The sequence below is a fragment of the Thrips palmi genome, unplaced genomic scaffold (genome assembly GCF_012932325.1).
Source record: "Thrips palmi isolate BJ-2018 unplaced genomic scaffold, TpBJ-2018v1 HiC_scaffold_16, whole genome shotgun sequence".
Lineage (NCBI taxonomy): Eukaryota > Metazoa > Arthropoda > Insecta > Thysanoptera > Thripidae > Thrips > Thrips palmi.
In genome coordinates this window covers 16,588,681-16,602,193 of record NW_023144625.1, presented here as the reverse complement: position 1 = coordinate 16,602,193, position 13,513 = coordinate 16,588,681, and the positions used below count along the sequence as shown (strand labels likewise).

General features: G+C 54.0%; 2 protein-coding genes across 2 annotated transcripts; one reads left to right on the top strand and one right to left on the bottom strand.

Annotated features, from left to right (window-relative positions):
* Positions 1-2,434: 2,434 nt before the first annotated feature.
* On the top strand, positions 2,435-8,179 carry LOC117642485 (glucose dehydrogenase [FAD, quinone]-like). Its single transcript, XM_034380729.1, has 8 exons — positions 2,435-2,608; positions 2,687-2,936; positions 3,122-3,294; positions 6,131-6,557; positions 6,638-6,816; positions 6,912-7,198; positions 7,273-7,460; positions 7,537-8,179. Exons 1-8 carry the CDS (start codon positions 2,447-2,449, stop codon positions 7,836-7,838), a joined length of 1,968 nt encoding a protein of 655 aa, XP_034236620.1. The 5' UTR covers positions 2,435-2,446; the 3' UTR covers positions 7,839-8,179.
* LOC117642491 (ras-related protein Rab-35) lies at positions 8,006-13,331 on the bottom strand. Its single transcript, XM_034380737.1, has 5 exons — positions 13,084-13,331; positions 12,420-12,594; positions 12,225-12,349; positions 12,022-12,146; positions 8,006-11,942 (listed from the first exon to the last, which is right to left on the bottom strand). Exons 1-5 carry the CDS (start codon positions 13,133-13,135, stop codon positions 11,817-11,819), a joined length of 603 nt encoding a protein of 200 aa, XP_034236628.1. The 5' UTR covers positions 13,136-13,331; the 3' UTR covers positions 8,006-11,816.
* Between the last annotated feature and the right edge of the window lie 182 nt (positions 13,332-13,513).

Genomic DNA, 13,513 nt, shown 5'->3' with positions numbered 1-13,513 from the left:
GGGTGTGAGAGAGAGAGACATTCGGCACCGCGCTACAGCGCTACAGCGGTACAGCAACTAGCGGCTCTCGATTTCGGCGCGGAGCGGCGGAAAAGCGCGAGGTGTATTGTACACTGTGGACAGCATGCTGTTGCTGCAGGCTGCACCACTTTCTCCGAGGCCGTGGACCGAGCACGGCGATAAAGTGCCCTGCGGAGTGCGGCTCGCCACGGCGCCACGGCCCGGCTGCTTGTATTTCCGGCTCCTGAAGGGCGAGGGCCCCTTACAGTGCAGCGGCCGGCGGTGGCGTCCGCGCGTCCGCGGGGACACGCTCACTCCTCCCCAGTCCCGGTCACTACCCTGCGGTCGGGCTCCTCCGTCTCTCTCTCGCACTCATGCCGCGTCCCGCATTGGTGCGAGGGAGACAGAGCGACGAAATCGATCCTCGGAATCGGTCTGCCGGCCGCTGTGGCGCGACGCAACCGGAAAGGCGGCGGTGTTTTCGAACGCGCCAACCCAGCGGGGACCCAACGGGGCCGGCCAGGGCCATCGCGACAATTTTTCGCGGCAGCGCGCGAGTAAAGTGCAGCCACGCCGACGTCGCGCCGGCCGGCCCAGCCAAGCGTGCGCCTCACCAGCCCGCCGGCCCGATCGGGCCACCGCGGCTGCAGTCCCATTCTCATTTTGGCGCCAAAACATGCCGGCACACGGGCCCTTTCGGGTTAAAAGGCGTGTAAATCCTGATTGGTCGTGAGGCTGGCCGCGCCGCCTTCCAGGTTGTTGCGCAACGGCCGCGACGACGCGCAGGGCCTTTTGCCGCTGCCTGGCCGCCGTGCTGTGGCACTGTGGCGCGCCTCTGGGCGCCTCTCCGTTTTCGCGGCCCCATTGGCGGCGCCACGGTAATCTGCGTACAAAATGAGTTGGTCTTTGTGGGGGGGGGCGGGCGGGCGGGGCGGACGGGGCGGGGCGGGGCGGGGCGGGGCGGGGCGTGCAGAGTGACAATTTGGTACAGGCACAATCTGGGGCCGGGACGGGTGTCAGTGCCACAAGCCGACAAGCGACTTGGGGCAGCACGGACTGGCAGGCAGCCGGGCAGACAGCACTGACGAACGTTCAAATTTGCGTAGGTCTTCATCCGTGAATTTCGGCCGGTACACATCGCCATTTTAAAGAAATCCACGCGTAAGGTAGACAGACAGACACGAAGACAGACGGCGGTGTGGGTGGCAGGCGGACATGCAGGCGTGCACAAGGCGGACAGACAGACAGACAGACAGACAGACCGGCCGGGGGTAATCTAGCCTGGCCTGGCAGGGCAGGCGGTCGCCGCGCCGCTGGCGATGTCGGCGTGCACACGCCGTGGTGGGCGTCGTCGCGGGCCCAGCGGGCGTGGCGGGCCCCCAGAAGCGCGTCACCGACTGGGCCGCGGTGTGCCGTGGTGTGCCGTGGCGCCGCCCTTTCTGCCGAGCCGCCGAGCCAAGGAAGTACATGGAAAGTGAAACACGCCGGCACGCGTAGCCATGGCGTAGCCCAACGCAGTTCTACACCTGAAGCACTGCAAACTTCTCCCGACACACGCGCGCGCGCACTCACACACGCACACATGTTCACGAGTTTAGGGGTAGCAGGGGCTGGTGAAATTAGTCAGAGAATTCTGTCTCCGCCATACAAAGGCACACACTCGCACACCCACTTGGGGGTATGAGTGCTGCCGAAAGCCCGAGAGGGTGCAGGGGGAGGGGTAAGAGGGAGCGGCCGAAATGCTATAAATTCAAGGGAGTGCGGAGTGCCGAGTTGGGGGAGAGGGGGCGGAGGCTGCTGAGCTGGCTGCTGCACAATTCACAATCCACGAGGGTACCACTGAAGCATTTTGCAGGGCGGGGCCGCCGCTAGCTGCGCGTCGCTGCGCCTGGGCGGCCTGGGCCTCTCGGTGCCTCTCGGTGCCCGATGCCGGCCGGGCGCGCGCTCGCTGGGCCGTGCTGGCCGGGCTGCGGCCGGAGCGCTTATTGACAAACACGTTTGGACCGTCATGCGAGAATGGCGCCTCATTTGACGAGGGACGCGCGGCGCGCGCGGCCGGTCGCCCCACGGCCCCACGGTGTGGGCCCCGCACCGCACCGCATGCGTGGCTGGGCACGTATTTGGACCAAGGTTGGCGGGAAAGGCCTGCCCAGCCTATGGCTGCCCATGGCCCTCGACGGCTGGATGGCGACTGCAAGCCGCGATGAGCCTTTTCGGTGATCTCCGCGTCCGTTTCCACAGGAGCACCGCGTGGCTGGGCCTGCTCGTCCTGCTGCTGGCTGCGACGCCCTCGCTGCAGCGCGGCCAGGCCGGCCAGGCGCGCTGGTCCCCGTGGCCCCAGGACGGCGGCGGCAGTGGTGGCGGCGGCGGCGTGGACGACGCCTTCCCCGCCGGCGCGGGCACCACGACCAAGACGACGACGCCGCCGCTGGTCACCAAGGCGCCCATGGGGTGGTCGTGGAACGACCTGACGACGTCGCTGCTGCGCTGCGAGGCGTCGCGGGGCGCCGAGTCCGCCTTCATGCGCCTCATGGAGTCCGTGCTGGACCAGACCAGCCACCTGCAGGACCCGCTGATGCAGCACATGCAGCGCGAGAAGTACTTCCTGGTCGGTAAACGTTTTCACGAAACACAAACACCGAAATGGAACCCTCTTTGAGTGAACCCTACCCCGGCCTGCCCGCAGGATGACGCCGACTTCGTGGTGGTGGGCGGCGGCAGCGCGGGCTCGGTGCTGGCGGCGCGGCTGTCGGAGCGGCCGGACTGGAACGTGGTGCTGCTGGAGGCCGGCGGCTGCGAGCCGCCCTTCACGCAGGTGCCTTCCTTCTACATCTCGGACGGCGACAGCCGCCGCGAGCTGGACTGGGACTTCAAGCTGGAGCCGCAGGCCGAGGCGTGTCTCGGCCACGAGGACGGCATCTGCCACTGGCCCAGGGGTGAGGCATACGTTCGTGGGGTCATACGTTCGGTTCGAGTCCCATTTAGCGACTCTGGAGCTAGAAACGCGTCTAGAATTTTTGCCGCCTTCGCCGGTCCTCTGGCCCACTGTGCGGCGGGTTGGCAGTGCAAGGCCTCACAGTGAGGCTGCAGGCTCAACGCTCGTGTGTTGGCATGCCTGCAGGCAAGGTGCTGGGCGGCACGTCCACCATCAACGGCATGATGTACATGCGCGGCCACCCCCGGGACTACGACCGCTGGGAGGCGGACGGGCTGGCCGGCTGGGGCTGGCGGCACGTGCTGCCCTACTTCAAGAAGTCCGAGGACAACAAGGAGCTGGGCCAGGGCCACGTCGAGGTGAGTCACGCACTGCACGGGCCGGGCCAGGGCAGGCCAGGGCCGGCCGGCTGGACTGTGCAGCACGCCGGGCTGACGTATGGCGCGCGGCATTCGAAGCCACGGCCGGCGCGCGCCGCCGCATGCGGAAGAAGGAAAAGGGAAGAAGCAAGGAGCGGAAGCGTCGCCTTGCTTCCTTGTTTACAAGGGCTGATCCACTGGTTGTTTTCGCGTTGCTGCGGAACGGGGGCCAATTTACTCAGGACCGGGAGGGGAGGGGGGAGGTCCGTCTGGGCTCGGCGCGTGGTCACCCCACGGCCGGGCCGCCGGGCCGCCGGCCTGCGGACTGGGAGCGTGTCCGGTGTCCACAATCAGGCCAAACGAACGAAGACAAGCGGGTGGCGGTGCAGGCGGTCAAGCAGTCCGGACCTTCCCCAAGTTGGCTGGTTTGGCTCGGCTGGCTCGCGGGCCGGAAATTGAAGAGGCGAGGCGCTGCGAAGCGCGCCGCGGTCACCATAAATACCGCGCGAGCGGCGAGACCGCGGCGCTACTTTCGCGAGCGCCGCCCTGGCCGTGCTGGCCCTGGCCGTGCTGGCCCTGGTCCTGGACGACGCGACGCGTCGACCTCCGGTCTGGAATTGCAAACTCTTCCGCAACGTGCACCGGGACCCGCGCCACGACGCGCCCCACGACGCCCACCACGCCTTCGGCTCCCTTTGCCTGCTTTTGGCCCGCTGCCGCGGCGTGCCTGGCCGTGCCGGTGCACCAGCACCACTCTGAAAGGAACGGTTTTCCCTTTGGCTGCTTTGACCTCCCCGCCGGGCCCGACGACTAGACGCGGGGCGGGGGCGAGTCGGGTGTAAGCGCGGCGGGCGCGGTTACCCCGGGCCAGCGGCGCCAACCAGCCGAGGCACCGAGGCGCAGAGCGCAGCGTCTTACGGACATGTTCGTCTCGGGAGATTGTTTGCTCTGTGTGCCGTCGGCCCGGCCCAGCCCCGCCACCACCCCCTCGGCCGTTGCAGGAGAACGTGCCCGGGCCGTGCGCAGCGCACTGCCTCGGCACTGCCTCTCTCGGTGGTGCGGCCTCAGGCCTAGCAATGCCGGCAAAGTCGGACCGTAGTGCGTGCGAAGGGCACAGAAATACCCCCACCCCACCCCCACCCACTCCCCCCGCCGGCCTCCTAAAATCCCGAAGCCAAAGCCATTCTGTGAAATCTGCTTTCTTTCCCTTTCATCGCATCACGGCCAGCACTACCCCCACCCTCCCCCTCCTCGTCCCCGTCTAACGACGACGGCGCTCTCCGCCCCGCGCCGCCCCGCACCGCGGTGGAGTTTGGCGCCGCCTCACCTGGACCGCCCCTTGCCAGCCAGCCGCAGCGATGCGCACTCCGCAGCGGCCCTCCCAGACTCCAGCGAGGATAAACGCATTAGCCCAATGAACGCGCAGCGCGGCAACTGCAGGCCGAGTCCGAGCCCCCGCTGCCGTCGCTCTGTCTCTCTCGCACCCGTTCGGGCCACTCCATCATCAGTGCAGCAGAGCAAGAGAGACCTCCCTCTCGGAGTCAGTCTTCTGGAAGTGTGTATCCGTATCCTCTGGAAAAATCCTTGCCAGGTCGCCTGATAAATATTTCCGCCGTCTTTACGACATCGCATCGGGGTGCTCAGGGAGCTGGAGGCGGCCGCCGCGATGCTCGTCGAAGAAACACGGAGTGGGAGCAAGAACGGCGAGAACGGCGAGTCCGCCCGCCGGCCTGGCCACGGCCGCCTGGCCCGCCTTGCACCCTGCTCGCCCCGCGCGTCGTTTGTTGTTGTTTTGATGCTGCTAATGGGAGTGTATAGCGGCGCCGGTGGCGCGCTACACGGGGAAGGCGCTCGCTGCGAAACTTTTTCAAGAGCAGCCGCCCGATTCTGAAAGGATCGTCCCGTCGCTCGCTGTCCCTCTCGCATCCCTGCGGCAAGCCCCGTGAGTGTGAGAGAGACAGAGCGACGATACCATTCTTTGGGAATCGGGCGGCTGGGCCAGCTCTGGTTTCTCTCCCGGCGAGGCGTCCCGACAGGGGCGGACCCGGCCGGCCGCGAAAGGTACAATGGCGGTGGCTGGGCTGCGAGGCTGAGGGGCTGAGAGGCCGAGGGAGCGTGACGTCACTGACTCCACTGCGTCCCTGTCGCCGTCGTCGCCGTCCTCGTCACATTGTCGCGCCGTTCCGCCCACGCTGCGCTGCTTGGCAAGACAGCAAGGGGGCGGCCGCATCTCGGATGCACGGCCTGCGCAGATACGCGACTCCCGCGTAACCCGTTGCGGCGATGGCGGCCGAATGGCGGCCGAATGGCGGCCCTCCGCACTCGCCGCGTGTATTCTTCGCAAGCTGCCGCGTCCCCGTCGTCGTCGCGTCGCGTCGCCGGAATTCGAAGTGGATCTTCCGTTACATTGAAAGAGAAATGGAGACTGGGACGCGCGTCGCGGAGCGTCGTGCCGCTGTCGGGCCGTCGTGCGAGCGCCGCCGTGTTTTTGTTTTTGTTTCTGTTTCCGGCGCGGGCTAAACTTTGACGGCGACAAAGGCGGTGCTGCTCGGCCGAGGCCGCCGAGTTCTATGCCGGTCCAAGGCCGGGGGCGGGTGGGCGCTGGCTGCCTGCTGGCTGCTTCAAGCCGGCAGGGGCGAGGGCGGCCGGCCCGCCACGCAGCCCTGCGCCGCGAGGCGTGGTTGCCTACCCTCTTTTCTGCGGGCGCTCGCAGGCTGGCTGGCGCGCCGCCGCTCCCGTGACCTCCACGCCCCGCGTTCCGCTGCATGACCATCCTCTGCCTCTGCATGACCATCCTCTGCCTCTGCATGACCATCCTCTGCCTCTGCCTGCCCAGGACGCGTTCCACTCGGCGGGCGGCTACCTGACGGTGCAGCGGTTCCCCGACCAGCCCCCGCTGGCGTGGGACATCCTGTCGGCCGGCGCCGAGCTGGGCTACCGCTCCAACACGGACCTCAACGGCAGCAACCGCACGGGCTTCACCGTGGCGCAGGCCAACGTGCGCGACGGCCGGCGGCTGTCCCTGTCCAGGGCGTTCCTCCACCCCGCCAAGGACCGCCCCAACCTCAGGGTCATCACCAACGCCATGGTGGTGCGCGTGTCCATGGACGGCGACCGCGCGCGCGGCGTCGTCTTCCACCGCAACGGCGCGCTGCACAAGCTGCGCGCCCGCAAGGAGGTGGTGCTGACCGCCGGGGCGGTGCAGACCCCGCACCTCCTGCTGCTGTCCGGGGTGGGGCCGCGGCGACAGCTCCAAGAAGCGGGTGAGTGTCCACGCCCGAACGACTCGGCGTTGGCCGTTGGCGACGCGGGGTGAGATGAGAGTGACGCCCTTTGCCTGCAGGAGTGAAGGTGGTGGCGGACTGCCCCGGCGTGGGGCAGAACCTGCAGAACCACATCTCCTTCTCGGTGGACTTCGCCCTGGGCAACGACACGCCCGGCTCCAACCGCCTCGACATGCCCACCTTCGAGCAGTTCCTGAGCAACGGCACGGGCGCCATGGCGTCCACCGGCCTGTCTCAAGTGCGTATCTCTAGACCCAGTGTCGCTGCGACAGCAGCCAAACGTGCGGACTGCGTTAGTTTTACCCCCCTGCCGTGTCCGTGTCCACTGCCCAGGTGACGGCCTTCGTGCACAGCCGCTACTCGCAGGGCCGCGGCCTGGACCTGCCCGACCTGCAGCTGTTCTTCGAGGGCGCGCTGGCCAACTGCTCCATCACGGGGCTGCCGGGCGAGCCCAGCCACAACGGCGGCCCCACCCCCTTCAGGATGATCCCCGTGGTGCTGCGGCCGCTGAGCCGCGGCGAGGTGCGCCTCCAGAGCAAGGACCCCACCGTGCCGCCCAAGCTCATCGCCAACTACCTCAAAGACCAGGAGGACGTCGACCTGCTCATCGACGGCATTCGGTAGGTGCGCCGACTCCCACGTCCTCCCTGGTGCAAGTAATGTGTGACAGAGTAGTTGACGGCCCGCTTCGCAGGTTCGTCCAGCGGCTGGCCAACACCTCGGTGATGCAGGAGCTCGGGGTGCAGCTGGTGCTGCCGGCCACGCCCGGGGCATGCGGCGACCTCGCCCCGGACTCCGACGACTTCTGGGAGTGCCTCATCCGCCACCGCACCAACCCCGAGAACCACCAGTGCGGCTCGGCGCGCATGGGGCCGGACGGAGGTAGCCTACCACACTTTTCTACTGCTTTCGCTGAGGGGCCTCGTGTTTCTAAGTGCTTGTACCCCGCTGTCCGCAGACCCCGGCGCCGTCCTCACCCCCCGGCTGCAGGTGCGCGGCGTGCGCGGCCTGCGCGTGGCGGACGCGGCCGCCATCCCGCACGTGGTGAGCGCCAACCTCAACGCGGCCGTCGTCATGGTGGCGGAGCGCGCCGCCGACTTCATCAAGGAGGACTACCCCTTGTTCGCGGACCGGCGGCGGCCACCTCCCCGGGGCATGAACCGCGGCATGGGCATCAACAGAGGGTCCCTGCTGGGAAACCTGCTTGGCGTCGTGCGGGGCGCGGGTGGCGCGGGCGGGGGTGGGGACTCATCCCAGTGAAAAATGAGTTGGCGAAACGACGTCTAGTCTCGAGGCTGTGGCTTGGTCTGTGCCACCAGCGTAGCACTTTCCTCGATAGTATTTAATTGCATTTTTTTTAAGTCTCTGATAGAGTTAATTTATTTTTAGTGTAAGAGGTGAGTTGTGGGATGGAAGAAAACGCATGGTCGAGTTTATGAGAAAATAATTTATTGATAAGCTGATGGAAGTTGCTTTGTTAGGGCTAGTGAAACTTTAGCACCTAACAACGATGATGATAATTTTTGACAATCAAAGAGATTTCATGATATGTACAGCAATTGCAAGAAATAAATGAAAGAAACCTTTATCACAAAGCTGAATTGACCATAATACACAACGCTGCAATACAGAAATCTCATCCTGTAAAATAAGTCATTATCGAAAAATCTTAATGTAGTTCAACTGAATACAGTGCGTACATATAGTGACCTTGGCAGTAAATATGACCTAGCCAAACACTCCCTATGCATTATTTTTTCCTATTCCATTCCATTCTGAGGAGAGGAAATAATAAATGAATTCACAATTTATTACATCTGCTTTCTTAACTGGATGGTGTCACAGATGAGACTGTAACATAAGACTAAAGTTGAACACGAATAATGACAAAACTTACATAATGAACGGACAAGCATTCTTCTTTGAATGAGAATCAGTAATAACTATTTGTGTCCTAAATCAATATTTTTCCACATGATTATCTTCTGTGGATTAATATATAAACTAATTGAAGATAGACCTGAAAACACAGGAGCATCTTCCATACTCTGACATACAACCAATTCTATAACACAAAAGCATATTTAAATGCAACGTTTCATAACCATTAAAATTGTGCTATTCATAAATGGATTTGCAATACAAAACTGGACTTTGGCATTGACTATAAACATCATATAAACACTACTCCTCATACAAGAATGTACATATTACAACCAATAACCAGAGAAATTTAAACATGAAAACAACTTAGGTAAATAGACAAGACGTATATTGCTGCATTAATTAAATACACAAAATACAAAACACAATGCAATCCTAAGAAACCATAGGCAATTTATAACAGTTCAAGTAGTTCCTGAGCGCCATCGAAAGAAGTTACGGATTAGTCTGCTCAAGTTTGTTCCATTTGGCCATGAAAACTTCAGGGGTGTGTGAAGAAATTGGCCAGATCTCATATTAAAATTCTGGCAAAGAAGCTGGTGCTTAACGAGTCCGAACAGAAAAAGACAGTAACCATCAACAAATCTAGGCTCACCTAAGCGAAATAACAATTTTGTCCAAGCTAAACTGCGATGCCTTACTTTGTTATTATTATTACTTCTTTCAAGTCCTACAACATGCAGACAGATAGTCCATAACAGCATCGATCTTCAAAACAAGCTTAGATGGAACACAAAATAACTTATACACAAAACGGGAAACCATGACTTTTTTTGTAGGCCATTACATCCAGAGCAAAAAACTGTTCACCACAAGGCTAGCACACAAATACAATGCTGTTAGGTTTACCAGTAAAATCATTTACATTTGCAGTCTCTAGAGAATATAAAACCCACCTTAACATCTAAAGCATCACAATGAGCAAGTATCAGGCGTCAAAGCATCCTAAGCAACCCCACCAGTATTTCAATGGTGAGGTGAAATGACAAGATGCACTAATAGATTTAGCAAGAGTACGGCCATGCTCAAAACACATTTCACATTTCATATTGAAAGGCAAAAAAGCAGACCCTTCAAACTAGTCTTTCAAGAAAGCAATTCCTCAATCCATTCCACATACATAGACAAGTCTTGTGGGACCATTCTGAAGCACTTAAACATGCATGCTGACTTTTAGAATTAATTTACACTTGTGAAAGCAGAAACTAAAACAAACAACAGGAATAAAATAAAAAAAATCTTAAAATAGGAGGAGGGTTGGCGTCAGAGATTACCCATTAACTTAATTTAACTCCCAATTATAAAACAAAGCAGGAAATGTAAAAAAAGTCCAATCGAACAGGTTTATCTCTTGTTGGAACATTGGTAGCTGTGAAAGATTAAAATAATTAAAACAGAGCCAATTGCATGAAATTAAAACAATGTTTGTTGTTTTAGTTCTTTTCTACTGATCTTATCTGACACTTCACAAACCTATTTTTTAAAAAATGGTAACTGCCCTACCATTTACACTACTGTTATTACATAGTCTTTACAATATTATTACATCTACTATGGACTGACTCAGAATAAAAGATGAAAAGGAGGGGAAAATAATCATAAAATAGTGATTGGTCAAAAACCTGAAATATACAAACAAAACTACACACATCACAATAAAATACATGATACACACATAGAGAGGGCACAGCAACAACTACCCTCAGACAAATTTTCACTACTATCACTTGGAATTCGGTATGGAGCACTGTGGGAGTTGTGATAACAGATGATCACTTCACTCAATAGAAGACTATCAACATCCACGCATATATATCAGTGTATAGTTTTATATATATATACAAACATAAATACAAAAAAAAAAAAAAATCTGACACAGTATACAGTAAAACCCCATTACAATGAATATGCATCAATCTGTTCGGACTGCAGCCTCATTACTGTAGTTGACATTTTATTGGAATAATTAATAAGTATACCATTGACCCTGGGCCTGCAATCCTCAAATTGTAATGGGGTTTCATTGTACAAATATTCGCAACTCAAGGAAGAAACCACCACAGTTATTATGCTCCTAATTTAAACTTCAAAAGAGATATTTCATGCCTAAAAAACCACAAGAAACGTTGTAATGAGGGGAAGCCACAAATCAACAGGTACAAATCACATATGGGATTATGTCTTACTCTAGCAGAAATTTCAATATGCACGGCAGAAAAATACCATGTGTAACATTTCCATTCAACCAAACAGTGTTTGGTTGCCCACCACTGAAATTTAAACATGATGAGTATTCTATTCTAGCTGTCAAGGCTCACACCTGCAGTAGCACAGCAAGGATTCTGTACAGCCTAAGCAAAAATTTGTACTGAAGCAGCACTTCATTGAACTTTCTATCCAAAGAGTGGCACACTTTTTCACATCCATCATAAAACAGTAATTGCAAATTCTGGAAATGCATTGAGAACAGAAAGTCAAATAACTAATAATGGTTTGACAATAAGAAATTAATTACAGGGCAGGGACACATGCTCTTACAGGTAGACAGCAAGACAAAATCAGTAAAATTTCATTAACACAGATAAATTTATCAATGAAATTGACTGGACATCCTGCTTCTGCGGCTCAACAACTCAGAAAAACAAAATGGGCATGTTCATACATAATTTTAAAACTTGCAAAAAAATACTGTTGTAATTTACGATGTAAAATTGTCTTCAAAACCCTAATATAAATACTAAAGAGCTGATCATCATTATGTTTAAAAGTATAACCTTCTTAATTGATAAATACTCACAAATAATGTCAACATAGCCACAGCTTAAAATTTCAAAATTACAAAATTAGTCTTTGATGTGCTACTGTCATCTTAGATCCAAACATAATGGAAGATAAATTCTGACAATACATAGAGCTGCATTGTCATACTACAACAGAACATGTAGGAAAGTTGTGCGTGTGCACACAAACTCAAGGAACAAAGCACATCACTTCAAAATCAACTAAATTTTTTTTATGGTCAAGTGCCAACCAAATAAAGCTGAAATGTTCGATTCCATGACATCACAGATGATCCACTCTGCTTGTACTATCATACAGCAGCCTACATTTCTTCAGCCATTTGTTCAACAAAGTTGGTACTTGATGAAATCTTAGAAACAGCCAAACATACTACAACTGATAGTAATGAGTACTCACAAGGGGAGGTACTTCCATTCATTCTATAGAATTTCAAAACATTCATGAAGTGGCCAAACTCGCAGCTCATATAACACAAAATGCTTCATAAAGAAGTTATTGACAGCACTTATTTTTTTTCTTGGATGGTGGTTTGCGAATGTTCACAGTTCCCTGGTCAGCTTGTTTCTCTTTGGTTTCTTGTTTTGCCCTCAGCACTTGCTTTGTGATTGCCATAAACATCTAAAAACAGGAAATCTGTATGTGATACACTCAGTTTTCAAAACAAGTTGCAAGACAGTCAAACAAAAAGACAACAAACCTCTTCAACGTTGATATTATCCTTCGCACTTGTTTCAAACAACTGAATATTCATCTGATCTGCAAACCTCTGAGCGTCTTCAGTAAGAACCACTTTCCTATCAGGGGCATCATTTTTATTACCAACTGAAAGACACAAGAGAAAAAAATATAATTAGAAAGGGTTGCTAATATGGGAGAAGGTAAAATAGACTAATCACTTACCTAATATCCTGTTCACAACCTCACAATTCTGCTCAATTTCATGGAGCCACCTCTTCACATTGGCAAATGAGTCACCGTTTGTGACATCATAAACTACAATGACACCATGAGTGCCACGATAGTAGCTGAGGAACCAATGAATGTATTAGAACCACAGGTAACAGATAGTAACAGATAGTGGATGAATAAACTTACGTTGAAGTAATGGTTCGAAACCTTTCTTGACCAGCCGTATCCCATATTTGTAATTTCACTTTTTCTCCTTCTATGTCAATTGTTCGAATTTTGAAATCTACCCCGATTGTTGTGATGTAACTGCCTGAGAAGGTATTGTCAGCAAACCTCAAGAGCAATGAACTCTTTCCAACACCTGAAAAATGGCAGAGAAGTTTTATGACTCTGGTTTTTGCAAAGAAACCAAACAGCTGTCAAAAAACTTAATGAACAAGATAATTAAATCAGAAAATTCTCAGAGAAATTATTTTAAGGATATCTCTATCTGTAGTGAATAAAATGAATTACAGTTGATATTGACAGTGAATGAATTGAAGCCAGGCATACGTTGTACGAAGTTTTTAGAGCAAAGAAGTAATGCGTGAGGTGCAAGAAGATACTTGAAATAAGAAAGATTTGACAACAATTATGAAATGGGTTACAGAAAAGTGAAAAGACATGTAATGAAACATATGAGTAAAAGGCCTTTCATGACAAATTAACCTATACTATTGTGATGTCATACATCATTAAAGTAGAAGAGAATGCCCAATGTATAATTGACCGGCATCGTGAGGAACGTTACAAGAAATAAATGGATAAAACTGATGAAACAAGTCAAATTTTACTGGAGAAATACACTTGCCACTGTCTCCAATGATGAGAAGTTTGAAGAGGTGGTCGTACTCCTGTACCATGATTGACACAGGGAACTAGGCTCTTTGAAAAAAAACTAAACAGACACAACACTGGAGAGGGGAATGAAGATGTAAATAACAATATTTTCTTGCGTTACAATACGCATGTGTGCTTTGTAAACTGATTTCACGACATAAACTGCTAATTTCCAGCAAAAAAATGAATCACTCCGCCCAGCGACTTCCTTTTGTTTCCCACGGCCCTTTGTTTTCGTCCTTCAACTGTTCGTTTACCAACTTCACCTCATCAAAGAACCTTCTAGGTCGCTTTTTTTAAAAACAACTATTCAAAAATAAAACCATTCAAAGTTATTTTGGGGTTTTAGTTGAATAATAAGGTATGAAAAAGGGAAAACTGATCGGATTAACTTGGGAGGA

Excerpts from the sequence above, each read along its gene's own strand:
- LOC117642485 (XM_034380729.1), top strand. The coding sequence starts at position 2,447 with ATGGGGTGGTCGTGGAACGACCTGACGACGTCGCTGCTGCGCTGCGAG. Across the intron at positions 2,937-3,121 it reads CATCTGCCACTGGCCCAGGG|GCAAGGTGCTGGGCGGCACG; the intron begins GTGAGGCATACG and ends GCATGCCTGCAG. Across the intron at positions 6,817-6,911 it reads CGTCCACCGGCCTGTCTCAA|GTGACGGCCTTCGTGCACAG; the intron begins GTGCGTATCTCT and ends TCCACTGCCCAG.
- LOC117642491 (XM_034380737.1), bottom strand. The coding sequence starts at position 13,135 with ATGGTACAGGAGTACGACCACCTCTTCAAACTTCTCATCATTGGAGAC. Across the intron at positions 12,595-13,083 it reads TCTCATCATTGGAGACAGTG|GTGTTGGAAAGAGTTCATTG; the intron begins GCAAGTGTATTT and ends GCCATTTTTCAG. Across the intron at positions 12,350-12,419 it reads TTTCGAACCATTACTTCAAC|CTACTATCGTGGCACTCATG; the intron begins GTAAGTTTATTC and ends TTGGTTCCTCAG.